The sequence below is a fragment of the Trachypithecus francoisi genome, unplaced genomic scaffold, assembly GCF_009764315.1.
Source record: "Trachypithecus francoisi isolate TF-2019V2 unplaced genomic scaffold, Tfra_2.0 Lachesis_group3, whole genome shotgun sequence".
Classification (NCBI taxonomy): domain Eukaryota; kingdom Metazoa; phylum Chordata; class Mammalia; order Primates; family Cercopithecidae; genus Trachypithecus; species Trachypithecus francoisi.
The window spans coordinates 132,345,522-132,360,504 of record NW_022681468.1 but is presented as its reverse complement, the minus strand read 5'-3'; the positions used below and the strand labels follow the sequence as shown (position 1 = coordinate 132,360,504).

The window sequence follows — 14,983 nt, the reverse complement described above, 5'->3', positions numbered from 1 at the left end:
AAGCAATGCCATGAAAAAAGCACCATCACTGTAAAAGACTTTGTTTCCTTTAAAATTGGAAACCAGATAGTCAGCTCCTTTTGTTTGGTTGCTCTTTCTGTGTACCTCTTGTCCTTGAAGCTGGCAGCCCAAAGGGACCTTAGCCCTTGAGGAAAGAAAAAAGTAACTGGTATTTTTCTCAGTCTTTGTGCTATTAGTCTATTGCATCTTCATGTATGATAAATAGATTTCTTTACATAGTAGCTGAAGACCCTGGTAAATGTATGTCTGATTTACCAGGACTCAGTTAAAAAGTAGCAGAGGGTCATAAAGATGCCATTCTTGGGTTGCTCAGTGCCCTACCGCTTGCTTCAGGACTGTGTTGCTATCTAGGGCTACTGGCACTGCACTTAAGGCAAGGCATCTACGATTCTACTTAAAAGTGCCTTCTGCAGATGGGGAAATAAAGAAACCTTTGCTGGAGAAACCACAGTTCTTTCCTTCAGGAAGGGATAACAGTGCTTACATTATTGCTAGGGCTTTCCCTCCCACCCCATTGGACTTTTGAGTATTGAGACAACGAAGGAAAAAGGGCCCAAGGCTTCTGTCTGTTGCTTCCCACAGACACTGAGTGGCAGGGACTCCACGAAGACCAGCTTCCTTCTGGTTAAGCTGCCCATTCCTTGACACCTGTAGGCTTACCTGCTACTTGGTTGTTGTTAATGTGAGCTAATTAGGACCTCAGTCATAGGGTAAAAGTCTGCGTCAGTTTACAGATAATGGTCCCCAAGCTCAAGGACGCTCACCCTATGTCTACCAATGTTGTGTCTCGGATTCCCCAATCTGATATATTTTCCCTAAATTTTCATCTCATTATTCATTGATGAGCTTGTATTGCTGGCCTTGGAAATAGAGTCGCTGTGGCTGCAGAGCATTTCACTCCTGACACTGTGCACGTGAACGGTCAGAAGAATGCAAAGTTGCTAAGTTTGCTTCTTTTCATGTGAATTTGGGACGTTTTCTCAGCAGTGACTTATTGGAACATATTTCTTGAATTACGGAGGAGGCAGACTGTTGTTCTAAACAGTGTTTCTAAACCTCAGTGCATATTAGAATTATCTGGAGAGCTTTCAAATGCAAATGATTGTGAACTCCATGCTAAGAAAAACTGTGATTCCATCAGAAAAAGCTAGAATCTACATTTTAAGTATGGGCATCCCATCCTTGCTTGGTGATTCTAACATAAGAAGCCTTGGGGTCGCTTTTGGGGATAGGCATTCATTTTTAACAGCTAAGTGTTTATCATATGCCTAATGGTGAACATACCCAGATAGACAGAAAATCTCTCCCTTGCCTTTACAGAGTTTACTACCTTGCAAGAGGCAAGCCTACAAGAAATAATTTAAAAATAATGTAGCAAATCTGTTCTTTTAGGCAATGTGTGTGTGTTGGGGTGGGGGGTGTTGGCAGGCCCTAGGCCCAGAGTGGTGAGTCTGTGGTGTCTCTCGTGGTTCAGGAGAAGGAGCCAGGCAGCCCTGCCTGAGCCAAGAGTGGAGCAGAAATGCATGCATGAACCACGTGGAGGCTGAGTAGAGCTGGGTTGGCTTGTCTGCTGCCTGGAGCCCTTGGGATTGGGGTCTAAAAGGAGGAGAAAATGAGGCTGGGGGATTCCTAGGGGGAGGGGGATGAGTTGGATCCTGAAGGTTCTATAGGAAGCCATTGGGGGCCCTCTGTATTTGTTGTTTTCATGAATTGACATTTTTTGGGACACGTGTTTTGAGGGTTTTGTCCCATACCATACTTCACTGGTTCTATAACTCCTCCTCACCCTTTACCCCAACACTGCTAAATCGTCGATCAACAGAAACCCCAGGTTTGACTGTGCTTCTGCTGGGTGCCCAGGGGCAGCTGTGCTGGAGCCCACTCCTGCTAATTCCCCCAACTCTGAACTTCTGATTACCTTTCTTTTTGCCACCATGTTTTCCCTAACAGCTTTTGTTAATCTTGGTTCTCTTGGCTGCTTCTCAAAGTACAGCCAGCCCAGCAGAGACCAGGGACCGGAAGGCCGCCACGGGTAGTGTTTTAGCCCCATGTCACGTGGTTGGCAGAGCAGATCTGTTCCTATGCTCTGCAAACCAGGAGAGTCCGAAGTCATTTGGAATGTTTTCAAGATCCTGAGTTACTGCCTGTGGCAGCAGCTTGTAAACTGTTAAGCACTGTGCAAATATAAACCATTGTTCTTGTGCAGTCACTGCAGGGACACAAGACCGGGTAGGCCCTGAGCTGTTCCTGTAGTGGCCCACAGTCAGCCCTCAGTGCCTGACAACATCTTTGAGATGATCCAGTCTGTGTTTGAGTCAGGTTGCTCTGTTTCGAGCTGTGCCTCTTCTTCTTATCCTGATACCTGTGGCCCTAATGCTTAGCTATTTAAAGAAACCACCATTACTTTCCTATAATATTTTAGGATTTTATTTTGGAATTGCATGTTGTTTACGTAAAGAACATAAGTCTGTATGACTTTGTGAGATGAGAGCCTCGGGGGAACTAAGGGGAGTATTGCACTCAAGATGGTTGTATTTTATGGTAGGCACTAGTATTTGGTGCTGATTCAATAAATAACCACCTACCTGACTAGTATTTTATCCGACTAGTGTCTCTTCCATTTAACACCTTCTGTTCATCAAGTTCATCAACCTGTGTGTTTCCAAATTCCTTTTTGCCTGTGTCTGAGTCCAATTCGTGGATTCTGTTGATGACAACTGCCTTTACCCAAGTGGACCTTTGTTCTGTGGGGTAGTGTTCTCTTTGTGATTCATTTTTAGTTATTCTAACTGTAAGAACCATCTGCACAGCACAGTAAATAGTGGAATATTAGGTGTGATGCTGCGTGTCACAGGACATAAATTGCCAAGTAGGTTTAGGTTGTTGTAATATACAACTTGACCTCGATTTTCAAGCATGAACATTCAGGTTTTCAGACACTATCCTGAATGCCCACCACCAGCAGCCTTGGCCATGTATTTCTGTAGCACATTGTCTGCCCCTTCATTCCTGTGGATGTTTTTGGGTAAGTCAGCTTTCCTTTTTGGTCCCTGAATTGCAGAACCAACAATGTCCTTCTATCTCTGTGACGGCTTTATTTTGATCTTCTTCCTCATCACGGATTTAACAGATCTGATTGCTTTGCAGTGTGACTGCGAAGTTCCCTGTGATACCCGTTCCTGTGGCTACCTGGTTGGTAGGTGACAGCACTGTCCTTTCCCTGCCATTTGCAGAGAAATCTGAGTCGGACCACCCAGGAGCAGAAGCAGTTGTCTGAGAAGCTCAAAGAGGAGAGTGAGCAGAAGGAGCAGCTAAGAAGGTTGAAGAATGAGATGGAGAATGAGCGGTGGCACCTGGGCAAGACCATTGAGAAACTGCAGAAGGAGGTGAGGGGCTGGAGGAGGAAAGAGGATGTAGGGCCAGATGCCTTTGTTGGACCCAGTCCCCTCTGAGGGTCTGGTGAAAGCCTGGGAAACCTGCAGTAGGTCTAGGCCCAAAAGCATCAGGGATTTGCAGATCGCCAGAGGCAGCTCTTTGGATTTGTTGAAGAGATACAGAGAAACTGGTCTAGAAAACATGAATGCCAGTACTCTCTGGATTCTGGGCACCAGAATCACCTCTTAACAGTTAGTAGAAGTAGCCTGTGTGTCAGTGCATATGGAACCAATGTTAACTGGATCAGAATCGATGTCTCTGTGCAGATTCTCTGCATTTGCATCTCTATTACTTGTCCAGGAGTGTGAAAGCAGCTTCAAAGCTCGGTAGCTGCTGCTCTTTCTCCTCCTCTCTGCCCTACCATGCCCAGAAGGGGAAAGGCACAAAGCTGGCAGGCTTTCTGTATTCTGGGAGCTGACACGAGTGTCTGCTGTTTTCTGACGTGTACTATGTACCAGACACTTTACTATTTTGTTTCTAACTAGAATTTTACCTATATCTGCTGATAAAGTTTTATCTGTATCTGTGGATACTAATTCTGACAACAACCCTGTAAGGTACATATGATTTCAGTGTTTCCAGTGCGGACACGGCCAGGGCCCGGAGAGGTTAACGACATGCCCCGGTCACGTACTGGTAAGTGGCACAGCAGGCATAGGACCCTGAGGCTGTGTGCCTGGCTCCAAAGGACGTACCTGCTCACTCCTCCATGCTGCTTCCAAGTTACAGGTGCCCACACCTGGCTGGCTCAGGATCAGGCACTGGGCTGTCTTTGAAGGGGCCGTAAAAGAAAGGGAAAAGAGGAGATGTGCTGTGTGTTGAAATGGGACCCAGACCCTGGTCTCAGATAGAGCATCCCAGGGTGGGCTCACTCCCGTGTCACTCCTTCCAGATGGCAGACATTGTTGAGGCCTCCCGTACATCGACCCTGGAGCTCCAGAACCAGCTGGATGAGTACAAGGAGAAAAATCGCAGGGAGCTCGCAGAAATGCAAAGACAGTTGAAGGAGAAAACCCTGGAGGCAGAAAAGTCCCGACTGACAGCCATGAAAATGCAGGATGAGGTAATGTCTGGCCAGATAAGTTCTTCCTTTATCATTTACCAAAGTATCCTTTGCCCTGAAACTCTTCTGTGAGGGACCTGGGGGTAGATTCGTGAGACAGCTTTTGTGCTTGACTCTTCATTCTTCACCTTCTGGATGGTTCTGTGGGCAAATGGCATTCTGGAGCACAAAGGACCCACTGATGGACTGTGAGGCTAAATGGACACAGCTTTAACCTGACCATTTTCTTGATGAATCTACAATTTTTTGCCTAAAATGTTTAGCTGCCATTTATGGAACGGCCGTGATGTGCCCAGCTGCGTCCAGATGATTTATTTATATGCTTTCATATTTTAATTTAATCCTAGAATAGGGATTACAGTAACTGACTTTTTTTTGGCCATTCATTTATGAAAATACAGACTTTTATTGGGTTGAGGGTGGCAGACAAGAGTTTCACAACAATAATGGTGAATAAAAGAAATCCTCAGGAATTTATGAGTACTGAAATGATTAAAACATTGGTTTTATATTTAAGAAGAATCGAGCAAAGAAACCCAAATGTTAGCTCCCTTCAGGCTTGGCCTCTCAAGAACTGAGAAAAAGAAAGGGGATGTTTTTGATTGTTTTAATGGAAAGCTGGAGGCTTCAAAATGTAATCACAGCCTATGCTGATTTCTAGCTATATCTCTTGCCAGCTGGGTCACCTTGAGCAACTTACCCCAGCTTTCTGAGCATATGTTTCGGCCTCTTTAAAAATATACCACATTTTAGTGACTTAATAATTAAATGAGATAATATGTGAGACTGTGTAGCAGCGAGTCTGTACATCCCAGACACTTCATAAATATTAATTTCCTTTTCTTTAATTTTAAGGCTTATTGTTTTTCGTGAACAGTGCCAAGAGCACCAAGATTCCACAGGAAAACCTTTTTTTTCTTTAAAAAACAAACTTTAATTTCTTTGATGATCAAAGAAACGTCACCCATGAGTCAGTGCTAAAACTGTGTAAAAGAACAATAGATATTTATTGCAGACTTCTAGAACACTCTTGAAAGGACCTTGATAACAGATCCCTTTTGGCTCAGGGTTATATGATACAGGACTCCAAGTAAGAACTGAAATTAGCCCACTGACATCACAGTTCTCTTTGGCATTAAAAAAAAAAAAATCACGTTCATTACTACAGCACGGAGGCAGAAGGATTCAGATATCTGCCAGAACACTAACAAGCACCTGGTCTGATTTGACTTCAAAAGATCACAGTGTCACAATGACCCCTGAAAAGTACTTCCCATTGCATTTTATATAATGATTTTTATGATAGAATCCTTGGGTTGGAAGGAAATGTAGTGATCCTCTAGTTAGATAAGGAAACTGAGGTCCAGAGAGAATAGTTAAGGCCAGATGGAGACCAGTGTTGTTTATAAAAGAGCAGTCATTCCAAAATAGAAGGATTCCTTGCAAGGAAAATAAAGATGGCCCTTCCTGGATTTTTCTCACTGATGCAGCCCTGTGAGACAGATTCCATGCGAGCAACAGGCGTGGACACCTCATCATTCTGCAGGGAATCTACAGTGAGATACCACCCTTGACTAAGATGCTAGAGTGATGGAGTTGTTGAAAACAAAAGTGAATCGACAAGCCAAGGTCACTCTGGATCCTTAAAAAACTCAAGCTCAACTCTGTTCGCTGCCCCTCTTCTTGTGTTTTGATTGAGCTGAGTTGAAGATCTTGGTTTAAAACAAAAACAAAAACCCAAAAGCGACAGGGGTCCATTCTAAGTGCTGTAATAGTTGCTGCCTTTGCTTTGAGAGAAATAGACATTTTTCACCCATTCTACCTTCTGCTAAGCTTGATCTTTAGAGAATCGAGACTTAGTGATTACCATTGTTCAGTATTTTTTCTAAATCCTTTTTAGCAAAGGGTGATTTCAACTACCTAAAGGTAGCACTAGAAAGTTCAAAAGTTGTTTGCTTACTTATGATTCAGGATACATTGTTCACAGACACCATGCTAGTTATTCTCTTCTGCCGGCTCTTGTCAAGGACTCTGAGTATGACGGGGCCCTTACCAGCTGTTAGGAGGGACCTGCTGGGTGTGGAAGGTGGAGCTGTGCTGAGCAGTGGAGGAGGGCACGCCGGGCATTGGGAAGGGGGACAGGAAGGAAACGCAGGCTGCACATTTGCCTGTCATTCTGTCTGACCCTCATACCCATGTTCTTTTTTGGTATCATCTCATTTGATTCTCATAATAGCTTTAGAAGGCTGGTTTTATAATTATCCCAATTTTGCGAACAAGGAAACTGAGTCATAGAGCATTTTGTTTGTTTGTTTTGGTTTTGTTTTTTTAAATGCTCTGGAATATAGCACACCCTCTGTGTCCAGAGACTGTCCCATCACTCTTTATCCATGGGGTGATTTTCATTCTGTGCTTTCATTTACTTTCTGTCATGGTAACCACCAAAACTAGATGCGGGTCTTCATCTGGAGATGTCATCTTCAAGGCTAGGCTGTTCTCAGAAATGCCCGGTGCTGCTGTCAGCCTCCCAGAGAAGAACACATTTCCTCAAGTTTTCTCATGGGTTTTCCGAAGCTGTCCTCAACGACTGCAGCTTTCCAACTCTCCTGTGACAGACACCGCAGAAGGGTGGCATTCTGTAGTGGCGTTCTGTAGTGCCATTCGCTTTCATATACTCTGAAGGAAACAGACCCCCTGGTGTATTCTATTCTTGAGACTGTAACTCTACTCAATACTGGTACCAAGTCCAAGAAGGTAGGACACTTAGAACAAAGCAGACAGCCTAGGGCTTCACCATATCAGCCCACACAGATGTTTAAGGAAGACCTACTGTGTGCTGACCTGCCTGGTCTCCCCAGGGAGCTTCCAGAATTCAAGACACAGACTGGCCCTTGTGAATCAAGCTGTTTTGTCTGTTGCACTTTATTCAAAGCTATTAGTTGAGTGCCACCTTGTGGATGGAAAAAAGTCAACATTGTAAATTAAGAGCTAATCCTTTTCTTCTACAAAGCAGTGGCTTTCCCTAATGTTCCTGTGTATATTGTTAGGTTTTGTGCCAGTAGGTTGCTTTGCGGTCATTAATTCAGTTGTGTGTTCTTTTTTACTGATTTGAAACCTCTTTTGAGGTGACAGTGATACCGGTAGACAATAAATTACCCCCTGGGAAACATGTATTTAGTTAAGGGGCTCTCGAGAATTTTTAACACGACCTAGTAAAACCTGCATTTTGCGTTCAGCCAGGCATGGTGGCTCATGCCTGCAATCCCAGTACTTTGGGAGACTGTGGTGGGCATCACCTGAGGTCAGGAGTTCGAGACCAGCCAGGTCACCATGGTGAAACTCCATCTCTACTAAAAATACAAACATGAGCTCAGTGTGGTGGCAGGCACCTGTAATCCCACCTACTTGGGAGGCTGAGGCAGGAGAATTGTTTGAACCCAGGAGATGGAGGGTACAGTTAGCCAAGATTGTACCACTGCACTCTAGCCTGTGCAACAAAGCAAGACTCTGTCTCACAAAACAAAAACAAAAACAAAAACAAAACCTACGTCTTGCAACCTAGGAATACATGCATCTGCACAAATATATGAATGTCTAGTACAAAAGATTTGCAAATCAGTATTTGCTAATACTCTGCTATTTTTTCTGTTCTATTTAATTAAAAAATACTGGTCAACATCTACCAAATGGAATTTGTAACCTAATAGGTTGCTGCCTGTAGCTGGAAAACCCCTTCTTTTTTTTTTTTTTTGAGACGGAGTCTCGCTCTGTCGCCTGGGCTGGAGTGCAGTGGCCGGATCTTGGCTCACTGCAAGCTCCGCCTCCTGGGTTAACGCCATTCTCCTGCCTCAGCCTCCCCAGTAGCTGGGACTACAGGTGCCTGCTACCTCGCCCGGCTAGTTTTTTTGTATTTTTTAGTAGAGACGGGGTTTCACCAGGTTAGTCAGGATGGTCTCGATCTCCTGACCTCGTGATCCGCCCGTCTCGGCCTCCCAAAGTGCTGGGATTACAGGCTTGAGCCACCGCGCCCGGCCAGAAAACCCCTTCTTTTTACAAAAAGGAAACTGAGGCCCAGAGAGAGGTAGGACTTGTTCAGGGTCTTCTGATCTCCCATATTATGGGGGTCCAGCGGATCTTCCTTTTGGTGGAGTCAGCCTGTGCACTATCTGTGGAGGTCTCTATGCTCTTGATGCACCCCAGCAAACCATTCCAGCTGTCTGTCCTCCTAGATGCGTCTGATGGAGGAAGAGTTACGGGACTACCAGAGAGCTCAGGATGAAGCGCTCACAAAAAGGCAGCTTCTGGAGCAGACGCTGAAGGACCTGGAGTATGAGCTGGAAGCCAAGAGTCACCTCAAAGATGACCGCAGCAGACTGGTCAAGCAGATGGAGGTCTGTGGGCTGCAGAGTGTGAGCCGGGGGGACCTGCGGAGAGCGAGTCTTTGCCACGAGAGAAGCAGCGTCTTTCCTCTCAGCTCAGCCTTTGGGAAGTCTGGGGTTTTTATTCTCTCCCACAGCTGGGTGTAGTGAGGTCATTTCTTGATTGAAGGAAGGGGCCAGTCATTTAGTCTATAAGACTCAGGACATTAGAGTTAGAAGGAATGATGGACGTAGTTTAGTCTAACATTCTCATCGTCTTGAGAGGAAATGGAGCAGATTCCTAGGGACATTAGGTGATTTTGCCTAAGGGCACTGATAGTTCCTTCCTTTTCTGTTTGTTCTTTGGAGCAGTGCTTTCAGCTAACTAGAAGGAACCAGACTGCTGCATGTCCAGAGAGCAGCCTCCTAGGAATGGTCATCCTTCCTTTGCCACACCACATATTCCATTCTTGCTTCCTGTTTCTGGCCCATTTTCCCTTATGGGTTATTTGGCTTTGCCAGAGCCCGCAGCACACTGTGACTCAATTTACTGTGGTATACATAGTATGTACATAGTCCAAGACAGCATATCAGAAAGTGCTGAATGCAGTCACCACATGGGGGTGATCTAGTCACAAGCTGAAAACACAACATATTAGAAAAATGTAAATGAAGTAACAGAATCTAAGTGTGGACAGTTCACTGAGGTTGACAAGAAGAACCTTAGAATCACTCCATCTAAACTTTTAAAAAAGAATAATTCTTAGGAACAAAACTAACCCCCAGAAACACACACATACACACACAAGCCCCAGTAGAATTTAGAGAGAGGGAGAGACACTGAAAAAGTGGAAATTGAGAGAGACACTCAAAAATAGCCTCAGACTTTTCAGAGAAGTTAAAATTGTCAAGGTTTTGATAAAAGACAGTGCTCAAGGCCATGAAGAGATGGCTTACATTCAAAATCAATGGAATTCCTGATTCAACTTTGCAAATAAACAGAAATAACTTTTAAAACCTCCAGGGGACTTAGTAGCTGTCTATATCTAGGGAGTGTTGTTTCAGTCATTGGATATTTTATTAGATAGGCCTCTTTTAGAGACTGGAATAACCTGATTACAGTTTTATTGCTCTTTTGTAGGACTGCTGTACATTTTGCTAATGTCCTGGTTCTGATCTCTTTAGGGGTGGTAATTTTAAGTCAAGCTAAGGTCAACCCACTTAACTAGAAACTGATTATTCTAGGGCCTAAACAACCTGGCTCAAAATAAGCTAAAGCCTCTTCAGGCAGTGGAGGAAGAACCTTTGGAGTAATGGCGCTGGCCTGGACCCCTAACACTCCTGCTGGGTTCTGTGCAGTATGGATTTTAGGCAAGAAGAGAGTCCTACAAAGAGGTGCTAAAATCCATAGTATATCCTGACTAAAGAGAACATTTCCTTCGGCCGACTTAGGTCTAGAAGGAGTGGCATAGCTAAGCTTCATTTGCCTCTTTGCAATATTTAGCTATTTTCCCATTAATTGCAAAATGAATGGCTCTCAAGACCCTGCTACCATGAGATGCACTTGAGGAGTGTTTTGTCCCCTAAGAGGTGGCTAGCAGGACCGTCTTGCTGTGACTACGTCTTGCCTGCTCCTTCACTAGCACTTAAATTAATTTTCAAGACTCAAGAGCTCTCCCAACGATGGGCATTTTCTGTAAACTCAGGTGGCTGTTGGATGTAAATGCAACTCTTGTGGATCCTGAGTGATGTCTGTCTGACTATAGTGAGACTGGTCTTGGAGGCATCAGGAACCACTGAATAAACAGGAGGCTTCGGTGCATGGCCCAGCTCGGATCCAAGTTGGCCTTTGAGATGCTTGGCTCCTGCGAGAGGGCTTTCTGGCTTCCCCATAGGTTTTGATCACTACCTGGGGGCCATTCACAGGCAGTTAGTTATTCACATGAATCCTGGGTGTTCTGTTGTGATAAATAGAATAATATTTAGGGATAGAGGTGTCCATTGCTTATGAATCCACTTTGGCAATTTCAGAGACAATATTTATATACAAATGCTGCAGGTTCACATTTAAAACTTGGAATGCGAATTGCTTTTTAGCATCTGTGGCTCTAAGTTTACTTAGACTTATGACAGACTGACTGGTGACAGGTGAAACACATGCTCAAGACCAACAACCCTCAGTTCTAAGTGGGGTGGTTAGTGTTAGAAGCCTCTTTTCTTCATATACAAAGCTGCTTTGAAATGTTTTTCTCTTAACACTCAATTAGGTTAGATTAGGAGCCAACAAAGAAGCCACAAAGTATTATTCTTAAGTGATGATGAATTTAACAGAATTGGTTAGCACTGTCTTTTGGTTAATCCAATGCAGGTTTGGGAGTGCACAGTGCAAATGCATGCTGTTTCTTAGACGTCTGCTATAGATTTACTCCTGCAAGGCTCTTGGAAACCCTGAGCAGGATGCAGACAGAAGATTGTCCTGAGCATGAAGTGTTTTTTCCACATTGTCTTTTAACAGACACTGGCTTGGGTAGATCTGTTTAAAGTTATTGATTCACAGGGAGAAACAAAGACTTGACAGAAACATGCTCAAATGTCCTTAGTGTTTGTATTAGGGTTTGGGATAATGTTTTTTTCTTTTTTATGTGTTTTCTACATACACAGTTACATTTTACATTACAAGTCATGAAACGCATAGTTTAAGAAATATCTGCCTTGGGCAATATAAGAAATAGATACATTGTTTTTCCAAACCCTAATGCTAGTCAGTTCTCATTTGCCCTTAGGGTTCTTTCTCTATGGGGCAGTCTTTGCCCTTAATCCCAGTCAGTGCAAGTTAAGTTGACTGTGTTTGTGATTTCTTTCTTAGGACAAGGTGTCTCAGTTGGAAATGGAACTGGAAGAAGAGAGAAACAACTCGGATTTGCTATCTGAGAGGATCAGTAGGAGCCGGGAACAGGTACTGTTCTGTAGGTGAATGATTGTGCCCTGTGAAAATGGAACATGAGGGGTTAAACCTGAGGATTCAGTTAAGGCCAGGAGAGAAAAATTCATGCCGTCTAGAAATTGATGGAAGATTGAATAGTCATCACCATAATAAGCTTCTAGGAGAGACTTTGACCAGATTACTTGTATTTTAGATTTTAAATTTTAATCCTTGGTCAGTTAATTTCCTAATCTATACCTAGCATCATTTCAAGGTTTTTAAGTTTTGTTTTCATCTTTTTAAATTAAGAAAGTTTCAGTGCTAGTCAAGAAAAAGTGAAAGGCTTTCTCAATGTTGATATACAGTTCGTCCAGCACCATTTCAAGGCTCTAGGCATACAACTGGATAAGCTGTCATTAAAAGCACATTCTCTCATTAGAAGTTGCTACATGTATCCACAGGTATCTTGTAAATGAAGGGCTGAGACTAGTGAATACATATTAATTATCTTTGAAACTGCCACTGAGTGTTCTGAATCCTTTTCCCAAAGTGTTTCCACATTTTATCTGTCAAGTGGTCTGAGCATGCACTGGCGACACAGAAACTAGTTAACAGTACTGCTGTTTCCTTGTGATCTCACTGCTCTCCCCAGATCTCATCTGCCACTCCCAGTCTATCTCAAAGCCCCTCTGAACCTTCACTTAATTAAAAAATGGAAACACAGGTCAAAAGCCTTTGGGTAATACTGCATGTATTATCTGCATGTCGCTTGAGAAATGAGTTCCATCATCTGTAACATGAGAATAACTCTCCCCGATTGCCTCACAGTGTTGTCATAAGGATCAAATGTAAGTGAAACTCCTTCCAAAACTGCAAAAAGCATTCACTTGGAAAGTACTGTTATTGATTGTGAATGCTTCATAGGTATGTGTTCTGCTAATGAACTTGTCAAGGAAAAGGCTGCATCATAGAGCCTACTTTCTGCTGCACCTAACGTGGTGCTGGCTACCAAATTCCACACACTTGCTTGTTGAATGAATGACCCTTAGAGCCTCAGCTCTAAAGAGCACTTTTCCTACTATGGCCAATAGATTGTTATTAATAACCACTTGGGAAACTTCCACTTTCTGCTTTATGTTTTTATCCTCTCTTTCCAATCTTCCCTGTTCCAAAGGGCACTTTCCTCTGGTCTCTTCTGCTTATTCATATGGATTTATTTCCCTTTCCTCAGTTCAGGGTGACCAAGAATGGGAAGTTGCAGAGCTTGGGGATAGCACCTTCTGAGCAGGCAGCCCTGCTCAAAGTAGAATGTGAATCACTGGCTGCTTTTCCATATTCTGTGAGGTCCCTGTTGACAGATTTCTTTGCAAACAAGTGGGATACTCGTGCTGCTTTTCTCCTGAGAGTGAAGGAAATTGCAGCCCCAGGTTGATACCCTCCACCCTCCTCATGGAGTCTGGATTCTGTCTACGTGTTCCCAGGCTGTGATTCCTCTGGAGCTGTGAAAGTCCATCAGGCCAGAGCTGCTCAGGTTTAGAGAGGGACCTTCCTGAAAACCAAAAGCCCAGGTGGAGAGCTCAACCTTGATATCTCCCCTACCGCCCTCCAGGGTTGTTACTGAAGACTGTTTTCTAAGTTCTCTCACTGGAATAAAAGCTGTTTTGTGATGAGCCCCTGCCAGCCTGGCTAAGTAGCCACGTTCCCCCTCCACATGTCAGAATCCGCTAAACATTCACAATGACAAAGGATGTGACCATGGATTTGTTTTGCCAGCGCTTCTTGTGGCTTATGCTAAGAAGAATAGTGGGAAAGTGTGTCATCCTATCAGTAACAAGGCAGTGAAAACAGACCTTCAGTTCCATATTTACATCAGAAACAAAACACAGACACTGAACCAGAACATATCTGCCTCCCTTAGCTCAGCTGACCGCCTAACACTGAGAGAACTGGTCATGCAGAGATCTGGTCCCAGAATTGCTCTGGACGCTTCTTTTTCCTTTTAGCTGAGCACATGGATCATGGGCAGTAGAACTGCTGTCCATGATGTGGTCAAGGCTAAAAATATTTCCACTAAGCCAAGAACTTGATGTCAGGTTAGAGGGGAAGTTAAGGGAACCAAGAACTTGAACTAAGTCCCGGGAGGAAGTTAAGGGAACTCACTTGCTCTGCTGGGGAAAGCAGTGGGCTGGGAGTCCCAGTCCTGGCTCCTGCCCTAGCCTCATTTACCTCTGGGAGAGTCCCAGCCTCTCTGAGCTCAGTCTTTAAAATCTATCAAAAGGAAGTGATTGATCCAGGTGATCTCTGAAGGCTTTTCTGAATTCTGACACTGCAATACTGCAAGAAGGTTTTGTACATCCAGAAGTGTCTGACTCACCCTTTACTTTCCCCCATTCTCTCCCTGTATCTGAGTTATATGCCTAAAAAGATGAGTTCCGCAAATGTCTACAGCCTCTTTCCCTATCAGCTCTCTTTCCCTCTTCTGTTTTCTTTCTTTTCACTGCATCATCTGAGATAGGGAGGGTAAAGCCTGGTGTTTGTTTTAAGTGGAGAAATTGAGGATCACATTCACATGGATGTAGGAATTGGTAAGCCAATGAAACAGAAACGCTGAGATAAAGTGGTGTCTCCTGATTGTGTTCTGAGAGCTTCTCTTCTGGCCTTTGCTGCCTCCTGACTTGTGAGGGAGGGCAGAGAAATGGGTGGGCCAAATACCAGCCTCCCTGGAAAGCATCTCATTCTCATTCAAAGTTGAGGTTGAGTTAAGGCTTATTTCCTGCCTCTTGAAATGAAGGCCTTGGGTATAGACAGATGGGCCCTGATTCTGAGCTCTTCTGGTCCACCTAGATTAACTTCTAGGGCCATGTGCCTGTGCTGTCCTGCTGGAATCAAAGCAAGAAAAGGGAAACTTTAAAACTTAAGACCCTTTTTCCTCTCCCCCATCAAATGCTGACCTAATGACATCTTAACAAGGACAGCTCCTAAAAAATAGGAAAGGTTGCAATGTTATCTTGAACCCAAGTAATAGCATCAGCCCTGCCTTCCTAGTACCAAATTGGTACTAGGCACTGAAAAGAGAAGGCATGGGACATTTTAGTTTGGCGATCTTGTTCTCTTTCAATTAAAACGTTCAAACTTAACAGCTCTCCTTAAACTATGAATTCTCACAGGCTCCTTTGCTGAATC

At 43.9% G+C, this 14,983-nt stretch overlaps 1 protein-coding gene across 5 annotated transcripts in view; it reads left to right on the top strand.

The window, feature by feature from the left end:
• CGNL1 (cingulin like 1) overlaps positions 1-14,983 on the top strand; it is a 184,353-nt gene that overhangs the window by 154,721 nt on the left and 14,649 nt on the right. For 3 of the 5 annotated variants that reach the window (XM_033189985.1, XM_033189980.1, XM_033189981.1), the window contains 4 exons: positions 3,255-3,407; positions 4,349-4,519; positions 8,749-8,952; positions 11,744-11,833. In XM_033189985.1, the coding sequence (XP_033045876.1) occupies positions 3,255-3,407; positions 4,349-4,519; positions 8,749-8,952; positions 11,744-11,833 (618 nt within the window). The remainder of the gene's footprint in view (positions 1-3,254; positions 3,408-4,348; positions 4,520-8,748; positions 8,953-11,743; positions 11,834-14,983) is intronic. The other 2 variants (XM_033189982.1, XM_033189984.1) reach the window with 1 other exon arrangement.